Raw genomic sequence first — 19,625 nt, 5'->3', positions numbered from 1 at the left:
TTGAAAATGAATTTCCATAGCTACAGCTTTGTACCTATAGTACCGCCACCCACCCCCCAAGAAATGTCGGATGTGGACTGATTTTTTTCTTATTCCTCTTGACAGTGTGTGTCAGAGCACAGTGCAGTGGGCCCCCCTTTTCTCAGGTAAAACAAAATAGGTATGCTCCTAAATGATGTAAGAGTCTCTGAGATAATGTCCATAAAAAACTCCAACTATGTAGGAGCAGGGGGAGATAATCCACAAAGGGCAGCTGGTCCGAGAGTAGAAGCAGGCTCTATTATGGCAAGAAAACAACAGAAGAATCTATTATTGCAAGAGGCGCTTGTCCCTTCTTCTGTTATTTCCCCCCTTTCCTCAGGGCCCGTGTGCCCCACACACGGCACACAGGGATATAAATATATACAGTATCTCAAAAAAAGTAAGTACATCCCTCACATTTTTGTAAATATTTTAATATATCTTTTCATGTGACAACACTGAAGAAATGACACTTTGCTACAATGTAAAGTAGTGAGTGTACAGCTTGTATAACAGTGTAAATGTGCTGTCACCTCAAAATAACTCAACACACAGCAATTAATGTCTAAACTGCTGGCAACAAAAGTGAGTACACCCCTAAGTGAAAATGTCCAAATTGGGCCCAAAGTGTCAATATTTGTGTGGCCACCATTATTTTCCAGCACTGCCTTAACCCTCTTGGGCATGGAGTTCACCAGAGATTCACAGGTTGCCACTGGAAGCCTCTTCCACTCCTCCATGACGACATCACAGGGCTGGTGGATGTTAGAGACCTTGCGCTCCTCCACCTTCCGTTTGAGGATGCAACTCAGATGCTCTATAGGGTTTAGGTCTGGAGACATGCTTGGCCAGTCCATTACCTTTACCCTCAGCTTTTTTAGCAAGGCAGTGGTGCTCTTGGAGGTGTGTTTGGGGTCGTTATCATGTTGGAATACTGCCCTGTGGCCCAGTCTCTGAAGGGAGGTGACCATGCTCTGCTTTAGTATGTCACAGTACATGTTGGCAATCATGGTTCCCTCAATGAACTGTATCTACCCAGTTCCGGCAGCACCCATGCAGCCCCAGACCATGACACTCCCACCACCATGCTTGACTGTAGGCAAGACACACTTGTCTTTGTACTCCTCACCTGGTTGCCACCACACACACTTGACACCATTTAATCAGACCACAGAACATAGTTCCAGTAATCCATGTCCTTAATTTGCCAGTCTTCAGCAAACTGTTTGTGGGTTTCTTGTGAATCAACTTTAGAGGGATTCCTTCTGGGACAACAGCACTGCAGACCAATTTTATGCAGTGTGTGGCGTATGGTCTAAGCACTGACAGGCTGACCCCCCACCCCTTCAACCTCTGCAGAAATGCTGGCAGCACTTCTACATCTATTTCCCAAAGGCAACCTCTTAATATGACACTGAGCACGTGCACTCAACTTCTTTGGTCGACCATTGTAAGGCCTTTTCTGAGTGGAACCTTTCTTGTTAAACCACTGTATGGTCTTGGCCACCATGCTGCAGCTCAGTTTCGGGGTCTTGGCCATCTCCTATAGCCTAGGCCATCTTCATGTATAGCAAACATTCTTTTTTTTAGATCCTCAGAGAGTTCTTTGTCATGAGGTGCCATATTGAACTTCCAGTGACCAGTATGATTAAGTGAAAGCAATAACACCAAATTTAATACACCTGTTCCCCATTTGCACCTGAGACCTTTTAACACTAACCAGTCACATTACACCAGGGAGGGAAAATGGCTAATTGGGCCCAATTTCAATTTCACTTGGGGTGTACTCACTTTTGTTCTCAGCAGTTTAGACATTAATGGCTGTATGTTGAGTTATTTTGAGGGGACAGCAAATTGACACTGTTATACAAGCTGTACACTCACTACTTTACATTATAGCAAAGCGTAATTTCTTCAGTGTTGTCACATGAAAAGATATAATAAAATATTTATAAAAGCGTGAGGGGTGTACTCACTTTTGTGAGATACTGTGTAACGATAGATGGATAGATAGATAGATAGATAGATAGATAGATAGATAGATAGATAGATAGATAGATAGATAGATAGATAGATAGATAGATAGATAGATAGATAGATAGATAGATAGATAGATAGATAGATAGATAGATAGATAGATAGATAGATAGATAGATAGATAGATAGATAGACAGATAGACAGATAGACAGATAGACAGATAGACAGATAGACAGATAGACAGATAGATAGATAGATAGATAGATAGATAGATAGATAGATAGATAGATAGATAGATAGATAGATAGATAGATAGATAGATAGATAGATAGATAGATAGATAGATAGATAGATAGATAGATAGAAATTTAATATAACATAATGTATAATATATTATTTTCTAGAAAAGAAAGCAAGCAATGGACTCCTCTATAATAATGAAGGAAGAATGGTATAAACAAATACTTAAAAGCTACGCTGACAATATAAAAGATAAGTAAGTGAAAGGTATACCTTTCTGAGCTTGGAGTAATCAATGAGGTCAGGCCTGTGTCTATGGATGAGAGCACAAAGTGCAAGGCCATCCTTCCAGCTTTACATGACAAGGGAAAAAGAAGCAAGCATTATTGGAAGAATAACTTTAAAGCAAAGCAGCATCTCTGACAGAATTATTTGCTTTTCTTTGCAAACTGTCAAAATTGTTAAAACATAAAATCCCTTAGTTTATTTTTTTGGTGAAAGGAATAATTTAACAATATTTGACCTTTGTGTCCATGCTGATGATAGTGTAGAACCATCTTACTAAGAGGCTTAGTGGGCGAGCATTTCAAACCTAAGGGGGGGGGGGGATCCTGAACTCTTTTTGGGGTGGAATGAATTGGGCGCCAGTCACTTTACAGAGTTTTACAGGGTTTTAAAGGGAATCCCATTTCCCATTAACATCTACTGTACCATGTGTACATTACCAACTTCACTGCCATCTACGTGCCTAGGTGTGAATGGGCCCTAAAGTACTTCTGTAATGTTGCAGAAAATTATATAAATTATATATTTTAAATTGCTAAGCAGCATAATCTTTTTTTTTTATTGTTTTGTGTTTTCAGGTTGCAAATAAAGAGGCTTCTGTAATTGAAGGTAAATTAATACAACTAGGAAAAAAGTCGTTTAAATTGACAAATATTTATGAACTACGAATTTTTTTTAGATTCTAGATCCGAGCATTTTTTTATGTACTTTTAGATACTGTAAAGGGAATGGGTGCTAGTTTCCTACACTGAATTGTAAAAATAGACATGGCTCTGATTGATGCCAGCAGATGCTCTCTGTAATTCTCCCTGGTAAGCAGATTCCATAAAAGCTTACTGGACAACGCTGCAGTACAAGTCACATACCTTTACGGAGTGGAATGAGAAGCCTTCTGTGATACTAAACATCAGAAACTAATAATACAATATTGTGTCAATCACTAGTGCATCCTAAAACTTATGATAATGGTTTGGGAATGTGACCATTTTTGTACTTTTGCCAGTCAGAAGTGCTGAAGCATTTAAAAAATATTTCATAATGTGCTTTTTTTTGTCCCTGATAGATTTATTTGTACAACATAACTATGACTTTGGCAGCTTATAAGTCGGCTATTATTACATGCCTGCAGCTGGGGCTGTTCTCATAACCATAAGCCTAGTTCATGTTTCATTTGAAACACATCTACCAACATTTTGGGATTCTGCATATACAGACTAGAACAAATCTATGTACAATTAAGTAAAGCTCTTGTCTATAGCAACCAATTAGGCTTGATCTGTCATATGAAATAAGGAATGTGGTTTCTATTGGCAGAAGCTCTATCCTTGATCTGTTTTCATAAGTCATCTTTATTATGTTGAGTGTCTGTCTAGATTCTTTGTAATGTGTGGTTTGTAGTACAGTATTCAGGTAGACATCTAGACTATTGGGGAAAAATAGGGTAAAATGCAACCGTGGTTGTAAAGGCTAAAGGTTTTTTTACCTTAATGCATTCTCTGCATTAAGGTACAAAACCTTTTAGATGCAGCCCTCCTTCAACCCCCCCCCCTAAAAACTTACCTGAGCCCAATCTTGATCAGCACTGTGCCCAAGAGCACTATGTGAGACCAGTGGGACCCTTTTCCCTGCTGCTTTCAATGAAAACCAGTGACGAGGGAGCAGCAGGATGGGCTGATCAGCATTGTGTGTCTATAAACACACACAGTGCAGCTCAAGATCAAGTCCATACGAGTGCCCCCTAGCAATTGGTTTGCTAGAGGGGGAACCTGGCAGAGGGGAGGAGCTAGGAGCACAGGTGGGGGACTACAGAGGAGGAGGATCGGGCCTGATATGTGCAAAACCACTTCACAGAGCAGGTAAGTATAACGTGTTTGTTATAAAAAAAATAATAATAAAGATCCTTTATAATCTCTTTAACATGTAATCTGCATACATTTTAAATTTTGGCTCCTGAAAAAAGGCTGTTTGTTTCTCACATGGTTTCCATTAACAGCTATTCTGTTCTAGTGTGGTCAGGGAACTGAGGAGTATACAGATTTTAAGAGAATATATAGTGTTTTCTTTACATATGTTCTTTCTTTGTTTAAAATGCAGAGTGCTAAAAAAAAATTAAATGTTAAAAATGTTTTTCTTTTTTTTTTTCATTTATTATATTGAAAATAATATTTTGCAGTCTTCTATCTATCCAGCAGATGGCAGTGTAGTCTTCTTTAGACATATTCAACAATTTCAGCTTTCAGCTCTGTTGAAATTGCTGATGGTTTACAGAACTCAATGTAGTGGCTTTATACTTTGCCAGGGAGCAAGCTGCTCTGCTGTGCTTTTTCTTTACCTAACTATATTGTTTCAGGAACCCTTCCCTTTGTTGTGCATTAAATGTTTGATTTGGAAACAATGTCTGTATATAGATAGGTAAAACAGATGAAAAAAAAGAGTTTAAAAGCTTCTAAATGTGTAAATTAAAATAAAATTGACCATTCTAGATATTCTTAGCATGTGAATGTGTATTCAAAGTGAGCTCAAGTTCAAAAGCTAAACAAAAAAGGTAAGTTTGGTAAATCACTCCAATGTCTGAGCAACATTTTCAAATAAAAACAAAACCTCCTGCGCTTAAGTGCTGTCTGATGGAGTAGAAAGAGGTGCACTACAAACTCAGATGTAAAGAGAGCTGTTTGGTCTTGCTGCCCCCTTCAGGATCTAGGGTATCCAGAACCACTGGTAGAAAAGACAAAAAAAGAAAAAAGAGGGGCGCATCGACCTAGTGCATTACCATAAAAACTTTTATTAAAATATTAAAAGGTGTACAATATACTCACAAGACTGGTGTGGTACAACACACATCAAGAATAGCATATACAGTCTCCAAGGTAGCCAGGTCCCAATAGTGACAAATGGGCATACAGATAGTCGCATGGGGCTGCTGTGGCTAGGCTGACGCGTTTCAGGGGCGAGCCCCCTTCCTCAGAGCCAGAAAAGATGCATCTTTTCTGGCTCTGAGGAAGGGGGCTCGCCCCTGAAACGCGTCAGCCTAGCCACAGCAGCCCCATGCGACTATCTGTATGCCCATTTGTCACTATTGGGACCTGGCTACCTTGGAGACTGTATATGCTATTCTTGATGTGTGTTGTACCACACCAGTCTTGTGAGTATATTGTACACCTTTTAATATTTTAATAAAAGTTTTTATGGTAATGCACTAGGTCGGTGCGCCCCTCTTTTTTCTTTTTTTGTCTTTTCCAACATTTTCAAATGTTTGGATTAAGCTCAAGATAGGCTCATTCCATGCAAACATTATCTCCATGTCCTAGGTGCATTATTCAAATAGGCTGCAAATTTTAAGCTAGCTTCCCATGGCTCACTAATGTAAGTCCCTTTTGTTCTCGGTATTCAGTAATGGTAGCATGTCATTTTTTTTTTTTTGTGGCAGCTAAAGTTCTAAGGCTTAATGCACATGGACACTTAGCAGCTCCTATGCACTGAGGCATTAAATCCCCAGCATTTTATGATGCACAGGAAAAGGAAGGGGGTGGGCAGGGAAACTCACGTGTTACATACAGATGATTACATACAAGTAAATGGCTTTACACAGCAGTGCTCAGGTAAAAATTGAGCATATACATGTACAGCCATACACTTGCATAGGCAGCAATACATGAGATTTAAAGCCTCAGCACATAGGAGCTGCTAAGCTAAGCGCCAATGTTCATAAGGCTTAATAATCTATCTTGTTTTCTGTGATGTCTTTGGACAACACTTTGAACAAAAAAAACAAAAAAAGTACATAAACAAATTAATCAAAAACAATAGCAGTGTTATTGAAATTTTTTTTTAACATGTTGGTAACTGTATATTTGATGGCCACAAATGCTCTAGCAAAAAAAAAACAACCTTAAATTTCAATATGAAGGACTGATGAAGGATGATGTTCCTGCAGCTCCTATTACCTGATATGGAAATTCTGCACATTAACATTTCTGTAGGGGGCAGTCTTCCTCTGACACCACAGCAGCAAACCTTCTTTGGCAGATGTCTCTGATGGGAGAATATTGTTTAAATACTAAATATTACAAAATACAGATTAATAGAATACTTCACCAATTTCATTTTGGGCAGGACATAGTGAGAAAACTTTTAACCACTTAAGCCCCGGAAGATTTTACCCCCATTCCGACCAGGGGGTTTTTGTGTTTTTTTACTGCGTGACTTTAACGGACAATTGCGCGGTCGTGCGACGCTGTACCTAAACGAATTTCACGTCCTTTTTTTCCCACAAACAGAGCTTTCTTTTGGTGGTATTTGATCACCTGTGCGATTTTTTTGATCATGCGCTATAAACAAAAAAAGAGCGTAAATTTTGCAAAAATAACAATATTTTTCACATTTTTTTTTATATGAAATTCCCAAAAAAAAAATGTAAAAATCAAAATTTTTTAACATTTTCGGCCAATTTGTTTTATGCTACATATGTTTGGTAAAAAAAAATCGCAAAAAGCGTATTTTGATTGGTTTGCGCAAAAGTTATCGTGTTTACTAACAAAGGGAAAGATTTTTGTCATTTTTGGTGTTTTTTTTAACGAGTAATGGCGGCGATCTGCGATTTTTTTTGCGGGACTGCGACATTGCGGCGGACAGATCGGACCCTTGACTGACATTTTTGACACTTTTGGGGTTACCAGCGACATTACTACAGTAATCAGTGCTAAAAATATGCACTGTTACTGTAAAAATGACACTGGCAGTGAAGGGGTTCACTGTATTGGAGAGGGAGGGGTTAAGTGTGTCCTAGGGGCGTGTTTCTAACTGTAGTGGGACAGGTCTCCTATTGTAAAAACAGAGATCAACGGTCCTACATAGTAGAACTGTCTGATCTCCATTTTTACACAGGGGAGAATGACAGGCGGCTTGTTTACATAAGCCGCCCGCCTTTCTCCCGCTCTACCGATGAACGTAGTGTGACCGGCGGACATCGGGTCCGCCGGTCACACGCGCGGACTCCTGCGTGAACGAGCCGCGGCGGGCGCGCGCCTCAGCTGGCGCGCGCTTGCCCGCTATTGGCTCACTAACCGGTCACAGGCTAGTGACGTATATATACGTCACTTTGCCTGGCCGGGGCTGACCGCCGCAGTATATCTACTTGCGGCGGTCGGCAAGCGGTTAACGTGTGTAAAGGTACGTAAGCCTAAATAGGAATGTTACTGAAAATAATGCTGTGTTAGTGTGAAACTGAGCTGGAAATATAAACTCAACTCAGTGTAGAGTTGAACAGAAATTACTGTCTATTATATGCAGTGGGGTTAATTTACTAAAACTGGAGCGTTCCAAATCGAGAGCAGCTCTGCATAGAAACCATTCAGCTTCCAGCTTTTTTGTCAAAGCTTAATTGAACAAGCTGAAATTAGAAGCTGATTGGCTACTATGCACAGCTGCACCAGATTTTGCACTCTCCAGTTTTAAGAAATCAACCCCACCATCTGTTTTTCTTGTTTATTTGTTATTCAAAGTGAGCATAGCTTCTTATATTTAATTCTCATTTTAGTAAATTAACCCAGCTTAATAGAGTCATCCCTAGAAAATAATGCTCATGGCTGCCAGATGATATTCAAGTAAAATGTCTGCCTATACTAAATTGTTTTAGTAAAAAAAATAAGACACCAGGGAACAATCTTGTGCTTCTGCTGCTTAGAAACAAACTTGGACATTCCACATATTCTCCTCCATTTAGCAGCTGACATATTGTAAAGCTAGAAAGCCTATTCCCACTGAGCTATTGTATTCTGACTGTGGGGAGCCTTCCCCACTATCAGAATACTCTGATCAACGTTGTAGGCTAGCGCTGTTCAAGTGGGGAAAATTTGTCAGGAAGGTTGTACAGAAGTTGTACAGTAGAACCTACCTGCTCATACATGGATCGAAATTTACAAACCCAGAAATAAATAAATGTAGGAGCAAGCCAGAGACTATCATGTATTGCAAGATATAGAATGCTTGCATGCATGAGGTATGCATGAGGCAGGATGATCCAAAGGGACCTTACAAATATCAGAAAGCATAATATGGTACAGCAAAGAGTGAGTGCTCTACTCCAACCCAGAGGAGCAAATCCTTATAAAGGAAATCATGGCAAAATCATTCTTATACAAAGATGTTTTCTTTATCACTTTGAAAAAAAAAACAATTTGTCCATCTTTTTTGCATAAGGTTTTATCCTTTTGGATTGGAGCTGGGCTATAAGAAAACTGTAAATTGAAAACGTGATTGTTAGACTATTGTTATTATATACAACAATTTTCTTGCCTAATAAAACAAATTAGGTTGCTACAGCAATTTAGTATGTGGATGTAATGAGACAAAATATCCACTCATGACAGGTTAGAGGAATTCACCAGAGACGCCCATGCTAAGGTGTTGTAGTATTGTAGTGATCCCTAATTTAGCATTAGAATCATACTCAATGAATGTAATAGTTTCAAATATATAAAGATAAACTTAACATATACCTTCAACAGAAATGTCTTGAATTGCAAAACGCAGAATAATTGTCCAGATCATACCCAAAGTCATCTTCAAATTTCCATCAACAATTTCTATGGGAAAATAGATAAATAACCAAATTGTTTATTAGGGATTTTAGATGCAGATTTATTTTTCATATTGTGTTACTATTTACATCAGGGACATATTTTAAGGTGAGCTGTTGAAGAAAACCAAAATGCCTGGAAAAAAAACATGGACAGCACACAGTAATTGTACAGGCTACCTAACTATAAAGTCATTCATCTGGTACAATAATCCTTCTCCATTTACAGACAGATTTTTAAATAACTAGGTCAGATTGCATAATGTTTTCCTTATAAAAACAGTAGTATACATTATGTCTACATCATATTAAAATCAATTTAATGTCATCTAGCAAGACTGTCAAAACCAAATAATAGTCCTATCTGACTGCATCTCACCCTTGTGTGACTAGCACCCCGAGGATTCTGATCCAGTCAATTGGCTTCCAAATATCCCATTTCAATAAGTAGTAGTGGAAGAAGTACACCAAAGCAATTGTATTTAAATTGAAACTACTAATGTATGAAACCCAAAGATTAGCAAATCAGATTGTTCCACTAAAAGTTTCATGATTTCATTAGAGATGTAAAACCACATACATAAATATAGCCTGTCTTTACCCATGATTTACCTCCTGAATAAAATAAAGAGACATTTATGGAAGCATTTCAATGTGCTGACCTTTTGGCTTAATCTGTTTCATGTACCAGGAGTATGCAGATAGTACACTGAGAGGTCTATTTATAAAAGATTCACTATGCCATTTGTAAATTCAAATGTTTGCTGGACATTTGTCTATCTGCATTTTACAGCATTAGGCTATCAGTTTCAAAGAGGATTCACCCTATGCGTAATATGGTCAAGTCTTGTTTGATTTTAAACGTGACAAGCAAATCGTGTTTGTCATTGCAATCTCCCTATATTAGGTTATATGCTGATGACGATGGGTGAACCTTGATTGATTTTAAATAACATGAGCAAATCTTGTTTGTATTTAGAATCTGTCTATTATGTTGTATGCTGATGGGTGAATCCGCTTTGAAAATGATAAGAAAATAGGATGTACAAGAGAGAGCAGCAGGCTGAGGATCTCATCTCTCTGACACTCTGTTCTTTCCTCTTTTAAGCAAGCACCTTACACTGTTGCACAACTGATTGGCTCCTTATGATAATTTTTCTCTCTCTCAAACTGAGATCTGCTGATAAGGACTATAGGAGGCTGATACAGGAACAAGTCAAATTCAGGTGCTTGCAATACTTGCATTAAAAAAAAAAATAATAATATTAATATAGAGATGCGTTCATTTATACCTGCCTGAAGAATTAGGACCTTCACTCACCTTTTACCGCTTGCATAATCCTAGCTCTCTCCCCTTCCTTTTTAGGGTCAGTTCACAGTTCAGGACACACAGAAAATATTTTTAAATGACAGTTTTCTATGTGTTATATTCACACTGTAATGCAGCCTGGAGCTGCGCTGTAGTGAGCTGTTATAAAATGCAGACATGTTGCAATTTATAGCAGCATACAGGACTGGATCGCATGTTACTGTACAGCATCTGTAAGTAACGCACGGTGACATCCCGGGGGGCGTACGAGAACGAGCATGCACGAATTCGCTCATTTCCGTTTAATGGCAAACTTGCGTTCGCCAATGTGCATGCACGTACGTGCTCGCGCGAACGCACGCACGCAATATCGTCACAATTTGGCACCATACGTGGCCTATATAAATGTGACTGACACACTTGTTCTTGCTGTCTTGTCTGCGACTTTACCTGTACTCCTGATCCTGAACCTGCTGTATCCTGTTGACTTCCTGATTAACCTCCCGGCTTGTCCATTACTTCGTCTGCTTGCTGCCCGCCCTGATCCTGGCTTGTTCCTGTGACCACTCTCCTGCCTTATCCTCGTCGGCTCATCTGTTTCCGGTTCTGGACTTGTTCACCTCCTAGTGGGGCGACCCTGAGGACTGCGACCTGGTGTTCAGCATGCAGCAAAATCCATCCTCACCATCAGAGGCTCTGGTGAAGACCTGCTGTCACTTAGACTCTGCAGCTCGGGCTAGCCCGTGTCTACCAGCAGTGTGATCCGTCCGTGTTCCTGTTTTACCGGATCCTGCTAGGCTACCTCTGCACGTCAGGCTCAGCCACCAGCACCATTACAGCATCACATTTTATACATATGAAATAGCTGAGTCAAAAAAAAAAAGGGAACCATATGATGCACTGAAACACACATCACACTGCGCCTACCACCAGGCTCATTGCAGCCAGAATGGACAGCTGCTGCACACTAAACCACTGCACTTTAGTAAAGGGTAACTGTTGAGGCAGTGTGAACAGGCATTTTGATCATTTTTGGGGGGGCAAGTACCTTTACCTCAACAGGTGCTTACTCACACTTCCTCATTCCTCACCTTGGAAAGGATGACCTTGCACGTGGTCACATCTTGAGGTATTACTGTAGTATTTTTATCTTACATTTACATCTACAGATCTATAGATTCAGTAATTAGCAGACGCCAACTCCCAATTTAGAAATCCATTATTCCTGCAAAGCAGGATATATAGCATGCGTATGAAGTGCACTAATATGACTGCTTCCATATACTTTACATCTTTAACTGATAGAATAGAATAAAAAGACCCCACACAAATCTCTTTCCCATGCATATGTAAAGAGTAACTTCACTTTTGTTGAGACAAAAAACATTCCCCTCTGGGTGATCTACTGAATGTACATTGTAAGGATTTTAACAAACTTTGTGACAGATTCCTACCTTTTTGTTATTCTGAAGAAATAACCATTTGTTTGTCTGTGTCCATGTGCAAAGTGCATCTAATGGGCGTAATTTTTGTAAGTATCAATTAGCTGCTGCTCTTGCGGGGTTTCTAATGTACCTTTGGATGTAATTTTCTTTGGGAATATCTCACCAAAAATAAAATTTTATTGCAGGGGATGTCCAAAATCTGACATGTATCTTAGTGCAGACGCCTGGGAAAATCACTAAGCCAATTACTCAAGCAGAAAATGGCTTGTCTGGGGGGCATTCTGTATACCATCTGTGTACAAAACGCCTCCAGGTAGCCATATTGCATTTTACAGAAAATTACAGAGCTGCATATTGAAAATGAAATTTAATTTTTATTAACATTCAATTACAAAACGACTTGTGTAGCAATTGTATATGCTATATTTTTTTTATTTGCTATTTTTTACACTTTAAACTTTAAATGAACAATACCTTCCTTTTTAAAATCTAATATTTTACCAGTCCAGGGCTACTACCTACCCTCAGCACCAATAGACACCAGTTTCACTCCTTTGCTGGCAATGAAGTCCAAAGCTTTATTGACATTTGCAATCTTGTGGAAGCGCATTTTTCCTTTGTCCGGTTTAGGCAGCCTCTCACCTGCAAGAGCAGAATTTGTACATGAAAGAAAATAGAAGTTTTCAGTGTTTTAGACATTTCCTTTCAGTGTTTTACACACTTAACACGTTGGCACTTTAATGTATGTATACCTCGATCGGACAGATATATAATATATGAATAAGAAGTGTATATATGGCATTTTCCTTCTGATACATCTGCCACTCATATCACAATGTTCACAGAGAAAGATGCTATTTATATGCTCCTTAGCCTTTTAACATACAGTATGTATCTTTGGATTACTGTACTAAAGAACCTCTACTGTGTCTGGGATTGGAAGAAAGCATCTATATTTCAGAATCCTGAAGTCCAACATGAAGAAATATTTCCCTCTGGTGGATGCAGCTGCTGTTACCCCGTAACACTTTTAGCACCAGTTTAGAACATCCAGGTTGCATGCAGTATTAAGCAAAGTGCCTATGTACCTATGTGTACCGATCATGTGTGTGTATTCACCATGGAAAAAATGAAGCTGGATAACTTCAGCATAAAAAGAGATTAACCATCTATTGACACCCTGGTAATAAATAATGCATACAAGCGCCCAGGCATTGAACCCCCTTTAGCTAGGAACTCCATCTATCCAAGCCATTATTAAAATATGTATCATGAACAAATCTTTCATAATGTAATACCCACAGCAGTACCAGCCAGCAGTGCCAGCCAGCACTACCAGCCAGAGCTAGCAGTACCCACAGCAGTACCAGCCACCAGTGTACCAGCCTGAGCCAGCAGTACCCACAGCAGTACCATCCTGAGCCAGCAGTACCAGCCAGCAGTACCCACAGCAGTACCAGCAAGCAGTACCCACAGCAGCATCATCCTACTGCTGGTGGGTCCTGCTGGCTGGTACTGCTGGCGGGTACTGCTGGTGGGTACTGGTGGTGTGTACTGCTGGCTGGTACTGCTGGCGGGTACTGCTGGCTGGTACTGTGCTGTGGATACCCACCAGCAGTACCCGCCAGCAGTACCAGCCAGCAGTACCCACCAGCAGTACCAGCCAACAGTACTCATCAGCATCTCATCAAAGAGAAGCAGTTCCAGCCATAACATTAGGGGTGAGTTAATAAAATCTTTGACCAAATATAACAGGCTCATTTTTCAGTTGATAATTTTGTACAGCCCTCGAATGATGGTTTCGGGTTTATAAATTCCCCACAAACGCTTACTGTTTAAACTAAGGAAGGTAGGTATGGACCATAAGGTGAGTACCTGGATAGAGAACTGGCTCCAGGGGAGAGTGCAAAGGGTGGTGATTAATGGGAAGTGCTCGGATTGGGCGGGTGTGGAAAGTGGGGTCCCCCAGGGTTCTGTCCTGGGGCCAATCCTGTTTAATTTATTCATAAATGATCTAGAGGAGGGGATATCTAGTACAATCTCAGTATTTGCGGATGATACTAAACTAAGCATGCCAATATCTTCTATGCAGGATGTGGGAACCTTACAAGGGACCTGAACAAAATAATGGGGTGGGCAACTACATGGCAGATGAGGTTTAATGTTGAAAAATGTAAAGTAATGCACTTGGGTGCCAGAAACCAGAAAGCAAGCTACTCACTAGGGGGGGGGACCTCTGGGTGAGTCTAGGATGGAAAAGGACCTGGGGGTGCTGGTAGACAACAGGCTTGGCAGTGGCATGCAATGTCAAGCCGCTGCAAGCAAAGCCAACAGAATACTGGGATGTATAAAAAAGGGGATTCACTCCAGAAATAAAGAGATTATTCTCCCTCTCTACAAGACTCTGGTCCGGCCACATCTGGAGTATGCTGTCCAGTTCTGGGCCCCGGTCCTCAGGAAGGATGTGCTGGAACTGGAGAGAGTCCAGAGAAGGGCAACAAAAATAATTAGGGGAATGGAGGACATCGGCTATGAGAAAAGACTACAAGCACTGAACTTATTCTCTCTGGAGAAGAGACGATTGAGGGGGGATATAATATCAATGTACAAATACTGTACTGGCGACCCTAGCATAAGGAACAAACTATTCAGAGAAAGGGAATACAATAAGACACGTGGACACTCACTAAAACTAGAGGAAAAGTGGTTTAACCTTACGTAGGGGGTTCTTCACAGTAAGAGCAGTAAGGATGTGGAATTCTCTTCCGCAAACAGTCGTATCAGCAGGGAGCATCGATAGTTTCAAAAAACTATTAGATGGGCACCTTAAAGACCACAACATACAGGTACGAACAACAATGTACGGTTAACAGCAAACACACACACACATCATAGGTTGAACTGGATGAACTGATGTCTTTTTTCAACCTCACTAACTATGTAACTATGTAAATTATATTGGGTTTATAGATTATACATATCCTAAAGGTCCTTGGCAGAAAAAAGGTTCCCCACCCCTGATGTAGATCCACATTTCTGAAGGTATCTGTGCTCATCTACCATATTTATAGTGTGTAACCTAGTTCCCATAAAGACTCTGTTCATGGCCACATTCTTAATAAAGGTTAAACAATTATACTGTATGTCAATAAATGAAACCCACTAGGTTTTGAATTGTGTCATCCTAATAGATGTGATAAATTTGATTTTAGTCTTGCCATTATTAGTTCTTTTTTTAAACCAAACTAGCCAACTAGACCTTTGACTAGCATAAGAAAGAAAAATGTCTCTGTAGTTCCCAAGCATTTGAGATCCAACCAAAATTGGAAGCATTTAGCCTGTAGCATTTCATATAGATAATAGATGTTAACACATTCTTCCTTAAGCTAGCCATAGACAGTTTACATGGCAGTAGAATGTTAGCAAACCGTGCTGAAAGATATTTCCTGCCCTTAACACATTGTACGTGCACTCTAAACCAAGAGTGGCTATTCACTGAAATATTTAAACCTGGCAATAGGACTTAAGAAAAAGTGAGCAGGAACATAATTTAGTGGTGTGGTTACCTAATAGATGACTTGACTAAAATTAGGGTTGGTACTACTTAAAAAATAATTTAATGTGAGGATGCATTCAAAAATGAGCCACCTAACAGTTTTTATTTCTCAATTAACAACCTACAAAGTACACAAACAGAGAAAAAAACGAAATCAGATCAATATTTGGTGTTTCCTCATTTACATTATCGCACTAGGGTTACACACAGTGCCGTATTTTGGCCTAGGCCAACAAGGCCCAGGCCTAGGGCGGCACTTTGCAGGGGGGGCAGCAGAATAGCCACCCTCGCCTCCATCTGAGACTCCATTAGCCACTGGTTGCTAGAGCCACCAGGCGTCTAGCAATCAGTGACATCACACCTTCTCCCACCCCCCTCCTTCTCTCTCCCACTCCTCTTCCTCCCACCCTTTCTTCCTCTCTCTCTCTCTCTCTCCCACCCCCATCTCTATCTCTCCCACCACCCCCTCTCTCCCACCACCCCCTCTCTCTCTCTCCCCCTCTCTTTCTCTCACCTCTCGCTCTCTCTCTATTCTCTCTCTCTCTATTCCCCCTCTCTCTCTCACCCTCCTCTCTCTCTCACCCTCCTCTTTCTCTCTCTCTCTCTCTCTCTCTCATCTCTCCTCTCTCTCATCCCCTCCTCTCTCTCATCCCCTCCTCTCTCTCTCTCTCATCCCCCCTCTCTCTCTCATCCCCCCTCTCTCTCTCTCCGAACACCCGCTCTCTCTATTTCTCAACACCCTCTCTCTCTCCCCCAACACCCTCTCTCTCCCCCAACGCCCTCTCTCTCTCTCTCTCTCCCATCACCCTCTCTCTCTCTCTCTCTCTCTCTCTCTCTCTCTCTCTCTCTCGCACCACCTTCTCCCTCTCTCATCCTCCCTCCCTCTCCCTCCCTTACCCACCCCCTCTCTCTCTCCCACCCCCTCTCACCCCCCCTCTCGTGAGATCTCATGGGTTCTTGCTGGGACTTGTAGTCCTTCAATTTTGGTGGGAGCCACATCTGTTAAACAGGAAGGGGTGGGGCAAATTTAATTTTAGTCTTGCCTAGGGCAGCTCAAAACCAAAATACACCACTGGTTACACATGCGACAGTGTGATGCAATGCAATTTATTCTGAATCGTACACCAATGCATCTTGTCAACGGGCATGTGTTGCATCAAATCTTGAAATAACACGCTTATATAAACTGCAGTTTGCTTCCATAATTGCTAAATTCACCTTTTTTGGGGCATAACCAGCCCATTCAAATAACGCAGGTTAGCATGCACTAAGCAAAAATGTAAAAGGACCCTTATACAGCATCACTTCCATGTACACTTGCACACAATTAACGCAGAACTTCAATTAAAAAGGGAAGTTCTACTTATTCTCTTCTTCCCCGCCTCCTCTACTACTATTGCAACTTACACTCTTCTCACCTAGGCTGTGGGACAAGCGTGAAAGCAAAGCACGTCTCATACATGCACAGTGGGGTGCAAGATGTGAAACAGCAGGAAGTCACACCCAATTTCCCACATTCCGGTGATGACAGCACTGGCCTCCTGGACTCCTGGACTGGTAAATGCCAGTTTAATAAAATTCAGCTGAATTTTAATTTAAAAAAATGACTGTACATCCGGTTTAAAGATTTTGCAGGCATAAGGTCCAGTACATAAATAACAATTACACCAAACAGGTGCTAAAGATCAACAGGACAACATATAGGTTAAAATACAATCTGTAAAACCAGTAAGCAGACATCTTACTGTTATGTCTGATTATATGTTATATATGTTTTGTTTGATTAAATGCAGTATTTACTAAGAGATGTTAAGCACAGAAATATATAGTGTTTTACTTGGCATATTAAATCATGAGTGAATAAGGTACTGTATTATTAAAAGTATAAATTAAAAATATAGAGGGACAGAGGAAGCTGTGAAGTCTGCAAGTAAGGGTCAGTTCACACCAGTCCGACATGTGCTCCAACTTCCAGACTACAAGTTGCATGACATGTCAAAATCAATGGTTCCCTATGGGAGCGGTTTTAACTGTTCCGACTTGGGTCGATCCCACTTTGAAAATGCTTCCTGCACTACTTTGGTCTGACTTGGGCACAATATCAGCTCATAGATTTGAATGGAAGTCGGGATCATCATTTTAACTGATTCAACTTGTGGCATGTGACTTGAGGGGAAACCCTACGACCATACCAGACCCTTTCGAAATGGTATGGATTTTGAGGGGAAACCCCACACCATTTGCCCCCCCCAAATCCTGCCAGGTCAGGAAAGGGGGGAGGGGACGAGAGAGCGCCCCCTCCAGGACCATACCAGGTCACATGCCCTCAACATGGAGGGGTGGGTGCTTTTGGGGCAGAGGGGGCTCTGTGCCCCTCACCCAAAAGCGCCTTGTCCCCATATTGATGAGAACAAGGGTCTCTTCCCGACAACCCTGGGCAGTGGTTGTGGGAGTCTGCAGGCAGGGGGCTTATGTGAATCTAGAAGCCCCTTTTAACAAGGGGGCCCCTAGGTCCCCGCCCCCCCCCAGATGAATGAGTATGGGTATTCCCCCTACCCATTCATCCAAAAAAAAGGTGTAGTGTTAGAAAAAACAAAGAGCCGGTTTTTGACAAGTCCTTCATTAATTGAAGAATGTCCCCCAACATAGCTCTAAGGTGTTTTCTTCCTCCAGTCTTCTTACTTGGTCTTCTCCCTCCGCGTGGTCTTCTTCATCCGGTCTTCTCCCCCGCTTTCTTCTGCCTCCAGTGAAGTCTTCACCTTTCGCAGATTTCTTGTTTTTCTTCCTTCACGCCAACCTGCTCAAAATAAAATAAAAAAAGATGACATCACCCAGAGACTCCGGTGATGTCACAAATGGCAGGGTTTCCAAGTGATGTCACTAGATGGGCATGCCGCAAGAACTGGCAGACACTGTAGCTGACATAACCGCGGAAGCCAGCATGGGAGCAGCATCATTTATTTTTATTTTGAGTGGGTTGGCTGTGGCGGTGGCGGCAGAAGAAGAAAAAGAGGAAGAAGAAATCGGCAAAGGGAGACCAGGGTCGGACTGGGGATAAAAAAAAACAGCCTTGGAAATAATTTCATACCAGCCCCATAACATTATTATACCAGCTCAACAACATAAGGTCACCTACCCCTGTATTCAGGCGATCATAGATTGATTTACATCCCCATTTATAAAAGAGATATGGAGAGCATACCGCTGGTCACTCAGATTCCCACTATACCGCCTGTGTCCCCATCCAGTAAATGATCATACCTCAAAAATGGTTGTCCCGTTATCCTTTGTCTGGACCGTAGCATAGGCACAGTGGCCCACCCCGCTTTAAATGCTCCCACAACGCCAATAGGAGCCACTGTTGGGCCCACAATGGGGCCCAGTGGTGATGCCAGACTGTCGTGTGCATGCTGCCGCAGGACAAACCCACCCCCATCCACCCATTAGGGAGGAGAGACCGGACTGACGTTGCACAGTCATCCAATCAGGGGCCACCTCCCGCAAGGGGAGAGGCAGGTGAAAAGTGCCCCAGCCTGAACAACACATCCCTGTCAACCAGACAGGTGGAGTGCAGCATGCCCACAAGACCAACATCAACATCCTCTCCATAGCTAGCAACACAAAAGCATACAACAGGTCAAATCTATAGGGCATATACATTACACCCAAATATGGACTATATAAAAAAATAGCACAAAGGTGTCTAACTTAGCACTGAGTCCCTAAAGCAAGGGAAGGCAACCTATAAAAGATGAAGATCTACTTGAACAACATTGAAGAGATCAAAGATCACTGGGGTGCAGTGCCCCCTTTTTCTACCGTCCCCTTTTTTTATGTTATTTTTTTCGAAAATAACTAGCAAACCCCTAATAAAAAATTAAAGACGGCATAAAGAAAACATTGAAAAAAACTACTAAAACTAATGTCACTGTAAAAATATAAACCTAGCCTACCTTAAAAGTTAGCTTCAATGAGAATCTCGTCATTCACTTTCATTCACATTTTTTTTTCTTGTCTGGGGAGTAATTGGTTGTCCCCACAAGTCTGATACAGGAGTCCATCATGAAGGCAGAACATGCTCTACTGCAAGCTGATTTTCTTGATTCGTTTCAGGCCTGGCTATCTGCTGTGATTTCTGGCCAGTGTAAGTAGGATGTAGGGCAGCATCCAGGACTCAGTAGTGGGTAGGGCAGTATACAGAGATCAAAAGTATG

General features: G+C 41.2%; 1 protein-coding gene across 1 annotated transcript in view; it reads right to left on the bottom strand.

Annotated features, from left to right (window-relative positions):
- The window catches only part of ACTN3 (actinin alpha 3), a 137,116-nt gene that overhangs the window by 31,774 nt on the left and 85,717 nt on the right, over positions 1-19,625 (bottom strand). The window contains exons 3-6 of the mRNA XM_082270221.1: positions 12,378-12,497; positions 9,022-9,108; positions 6,469-6,556; positions 2,513-2,591 (exon numbers count right to left, since the gene is read on the bottom strand). Coding sequence (XP_082126347.1) covers positions 2,513-2,591; positions 6,469-6,556; positions 9,022-9,108; positions 12,378-12,497 — 374 coding nt within the window. The remainder of the gene's footprint in view (positions 1-2,512; positions 2,592-6,468; positions 6,557-9,021; positions 9,109-12,377; positions 12,498-19,625) is intronic.

This window comes from Pelophylax lessonae, assembly GCF_965119305.1.
Source record: "Pelophylax lessonae genome assembly, chromosome: 10".
In the NCBI taxonomy this organism is placed as follows: Eukaryota; Metazoa; Chordata; class Amphibia; order Anura; family Ranidae; genus Pelophylax; species Pelophylax lessonae.
This window is presented reverse-complemented; position numbering and strand designations above follow the sequence as displayed.